General features: G+C 38.9%; 1 protein-coding gene across 2 annotated transcripts in view; it reads left to right on the plus strand.

Moving 5' to 3' along the window:
• The window catches only part of LOC106869760 (ras GTPase-activating protein 3), a 214,418-nt gene that overhangs the window by 203,545 nt on the left and 6,446 nt on the right, over positions 1-4,427 (plus strand). The window contains exon 23 of one of the 2 annotated variants that reach the window (XM_052970794.1): positions 2,782-2,802. The exons of the other annotated variant lie outside the window; for it this stretch is intronic. Within the exon in view, the coding sequence (XP_052826754.1) occupies positions 2,782-2,802 (21 nt within the window). The remainder of the gene's footprint in view (positions 1-2,781; positions 2,803-4,427) is intronic. 2 annotated transcript variants of the gene reach the window in all.

Here is a 4,427-nt window from a genome sequence, read left to right on the forward strand (position 1 = left end):
TATATATGCCGGTGGCACGTAAAAAGCACCCACTACACTCTCAGAGTGGTTGGCATTAGGAAGGGCATCCAGCTGTAGAAACTCTGCCAGATCAGATTGGAGCCTGGTGCAGCCTTCTGGCTTGCCCGTCCTCAGTCAAATCGTCCAACTCATGCTAGCATGGAAAGCAGATGTTAAACGATGATGATGATGAATATAAATATATATATACATACACACACACACGACAGGCTTCTCTCAGTTTCTGTCTACCAAATCCACTCACAAGGCTTTGGTTGGCCCAAGGCCATTCAGTGGGATTGAGCCTGGAACCATGTGATTGGGAAGCAAGCTTCTTAGCACACAGCCATGCCTGTGCCTGTTGGAGAAATTAATTTTATTGTTTAATACCATTCTCATTACCAGCAACACATCTGTAATGGAGATGTTGAATATATTTCTGTTCGCTAGATGTAGGGGTTCGTCAGAGTTCTGTTTTGACACCCACTCTGTTTAATGTCTACATGGACTGGATACCCTGCCTGGTGGTGGCTCAGTTGAACTGCAAAACACTTATTGGTGAAACTAGGACTACTGTCCTAAATTTTGCAGATGATGCAGAGTTTCTTGAAGAGCCTCTGGAAGTCTTAAGGAGTACTCTCCTTTCACTGAGTGAAGAATCGGAACCACTTGACCTCAGAGTTTCTTGGGACATGATAAGGATTCAGTCTTTTGTTGGGTTCCTGGGAGACTCCATCTCTGTTGCAGGTGAGAATGTTGAATTCACTGACTGCTTTGTCAAACCCAGCTAACCAGCAGTAGAACTAAGTGTAGATCAAGAATAAGAAGGCCGGATAATATCCATAGTCTTAATGTGGTTACACTTGAAATTCCAGCTGGAAAGCTTAACGAGGCTTACTTCTGATAAGACCCTATTTGGGAGATACCTAAGGACTCTACCCCCATGCCCCACTATGGAATAGTGGTAGGGGAGGATGGATGGATCTACATAGATCTTTAGGGGTGATGTTTAAGCTGAGTTTCTCTTGTGTTAAGCTGATGCCACAGCACCAGAACAGGAAGATAGTCTTTTGCAACCAGAATCTTTTGGCATGCAAAAAGCACCTATTACACTCTTGGAGTGGTTGGTGCTAGGAAGGGCATCCAGTCATAGAAACCATGCCAAATAAGATACGAACCTGGTGCAGCTCTCCAACTTACCAGTTTCAGTCAAACCATCTAACCCATGCCAGCATGGAAAGCAGACACTAAATGAAAGAGATGAATGATGATTCATCTCCCCCCCCCCATCTATCAAGCATTTATCCCCTATAGTAATGGCATGTAGAACTAAATTTCCTTTGTAATCAAACTATGACTCTGCTGGCAATGGAGAGCAGACTCCTGATCCATGAGTCACTGTTCTGATACCATATCCACTTCATTATTTCACTTCCATTAAGTGTTACAAAGTTAGGAGTGTTCTGAATGTCAAATTGTTGCATTCACACTTCCCTACACACATTTAGTTGTGGCCATTAATGTTTCAATTGAGATTCTTCCTATCAAGAACTGGAACTGGGATACAAATTTCAGTCATTTTAAACCATATTTCTGTGGAATTACACCACCTTTGTTTCTGTGAATTTAAAAATTAGTTAAGAATCTAGTGAAATAACTTTGGCCTTAGTTAATCTGGTGTTTGGAACATAGATCATATGAAAATTTGGTGGAAGGTTGTAATTTAGATCACCATAAAACTGAAAGTTTGTATTATACAACCAGGGGCAGTCTCAGGTGGGGTTTGGTATCATAAGTGTTTTTTAACTTTAAATGTGATTAATATTATATACAGTGGAGAAGATAAGTCAAATACGTAGCTGAAAGAAAAGGATGGGGAAGGTTAGCTGCAGATGTTTTTTTGTGCTGGACAATTTGGTAACGCTTTCGTGCGCGTACACACACACTCACATCACATAGCGAAAAGAGACAGACCAGAATACATCCGAATGTAAATCAAATAGTTGAAATACCGAGTTACTTCCCCTTTACTTCACACGTAAAAAACGGCAATTAATAGAAAACCTTTTATTGATATGTTGATACATACATATATATATATATATATATATATATATATATATAACAAAGTATTTTGTAGTCATCTGTGTATCATACTAAATATTTATAAGGCATGCTGCTGTGGTTTTTGTCTGAGAGAACACGTGTTAAAAGGACCATGTATATCAATGTGAAATTAACCATATGACAGCAGTGATTCATGGAAATGTTAGACACATTTTACTCCGCTTGGGTACATGTGATTGACAAGCCCCAGGTTGCAGGAATGGGTAAGGAAGGGAGAGGCAGGCATAGTACATGAAAGAAGTGGTTTTTTATTTCTTAAACCCCTAAGATCTGGGGCTCACCTCCTTGTCTAACTTCACCCTTCAGTTTTGGGCCCCTGAGCAAAAAATTAAATAGTTACATATATAGCTCATGAGTAAAGATTGCAGGCAAACTAATGGACGAAATCACAAAAAAATTCCAAAGAATAACAATAATAGGCCTTTTTCTTAACTACCGTATTAACATTTAATTTTTGTGAAAGAAGTCTCAATTTGTCTCCCCACCACCACCACCTCCAGTTATCATAAGCATCATTGTCATCATTATCCTCATCATCATTTAATCAACATTTTAATGCATTATATATAAAAATAATAAAAAAACAAAAAATAAAAAACAAAAAAAAAACGATACCTCATGTTTCTGAGATATGTGCTTTTTACTTGCATGCAGCTAAAAGGAAGTCTGTCCTAGGTAAGAAATATCACTTGATTAAATGAAGAACCAATCAGTTCTATATTTAAATCGAAATATATTTTTACACTGATGTGTAAAATATAATTCACTGTTAATAGTTTGATTAAATAAATGTAGCAGCTTTCTGTCTTTTAGTGATACCTGCTTAGTGACTTCCCGTTTTTCCCTTTTTATTTTTTTTTTTGCGTAACTGTCTACCTGTGTTTAAGTTGTTTGTTGACTTGTAGGAAGTTTGCTGTGTGTCTTAACTCTTAGATAAAAAAAAAAAATTGCTTCTAAGCCTGGTAACTTATAAAGATGTTTATGTCCTCCAAATGAAACAATAGATTTTTTTTATACAAATAGATTTTCAAAGAAACTTTCAAATATGGTACAATTCTATGTTTCTGACTTTGAGGAATTATGAACACCTTTTTTTCTTTTTACACAAGTCAGACTGGTGTTTCATCTTGATTGTTCCTATCACTATGTTTCGGCAGTTGTATGCTCCAGCCATCTTCAAGTGTCCTGTGATTAATCTTAGTGCCTTGTCTGGTATTGAACTCAGAACCTTTAGATGACTGCATTGCATTAACCAATAACTCTTCTTCTTCTTCTTGATGATGATGATGCTGCTGGCATGGGTTGGATGGTTTGACCAGGGCTGCACCAGCCTCCAGTCTGATTTGACATGGTTTCTACAGCTGGACACCCTTCCTCATGCCAACCACTCCGAGAGTGTATGGATGCCAGTTGCGTGACACCAGTATCTGCCATGACTATGATTTCACTTACCTTGATGGGTCTTCTACTCGAGCACAGCATATTGCCAAAAGTCTCAGTCATTTGTCATTGCCTCTGCAAGGCCTCACACTGGAAAGATGCTTTCAATGTGCCACTGGCACAGGTGCTAGTATTGTGGCACCAGCATCGCATCCACTATGCTAATACCTGTAGGCAGTGACAGAGTGAATTTTTAAGATATACAAGCCTCCGTTGATGTCTTATGTTGGCTCTCTACCAATTGGATAATACAGTTCTATATTTCTGAGATGTGGAATTATGTATGCTTGAGTTCAGTCCCAGGCAAGGCGCTAAGGCAAACCACAAGACACCTGAAGAAAGCTGGAGCACATATCATCCAAAATATAGTGAAAGCAATGACCAAGATGAGGACACCAGTCTGACTAAATTAAGAAATGGTTTGGAATATAGGTTTTATTCTTTTACTATATTGTATTCTTTTACATGTTTCTTATTTTTAAGTCTGGTACTTATCCTATCAGACATTGAATTGCAGCCATGCTGGAGCACTACCCTGAAAAGTTTAGTGGATCAGATCGAGCCCAGTATTTGTTCTTTTTGCTTGAGTGGTTAAGTTGTGGGAGGAATGTGAACAAACTAACACCCACTGTTGAGAAGTGAGATGCAAACACAAAAAGAACAAATGTACGCAGAGAGAGAGAGAGAGACGTGCACGAGCACACACGCACACGCACGCACACACACATACACGCACACATACACACACATACCCACCCTGGGCTTTTACACTGTTTTTATTTTACAAATTCATTCGCATGCAAGGCATTGGTCAGTTTGAACCAGTCTGGCAGAACACACTTGTTTAAAGGGCTGTTTAG

This window comes from Octopus bimaculoides, chromosome 9, assembly GCF_001194135.2.
Source record: "Octopus bimaculoides isolate UCB-OBI-ISO-001 chromosome 9, ASM119413v2, whole genome shotgun sequence".
Taxonomy (NCBI): Eukaryota; Metazoa; Mollusca; class Cephalopoda; order Octopoda; family Octopodidae; genus Octopus; species Octopus bimaculoides.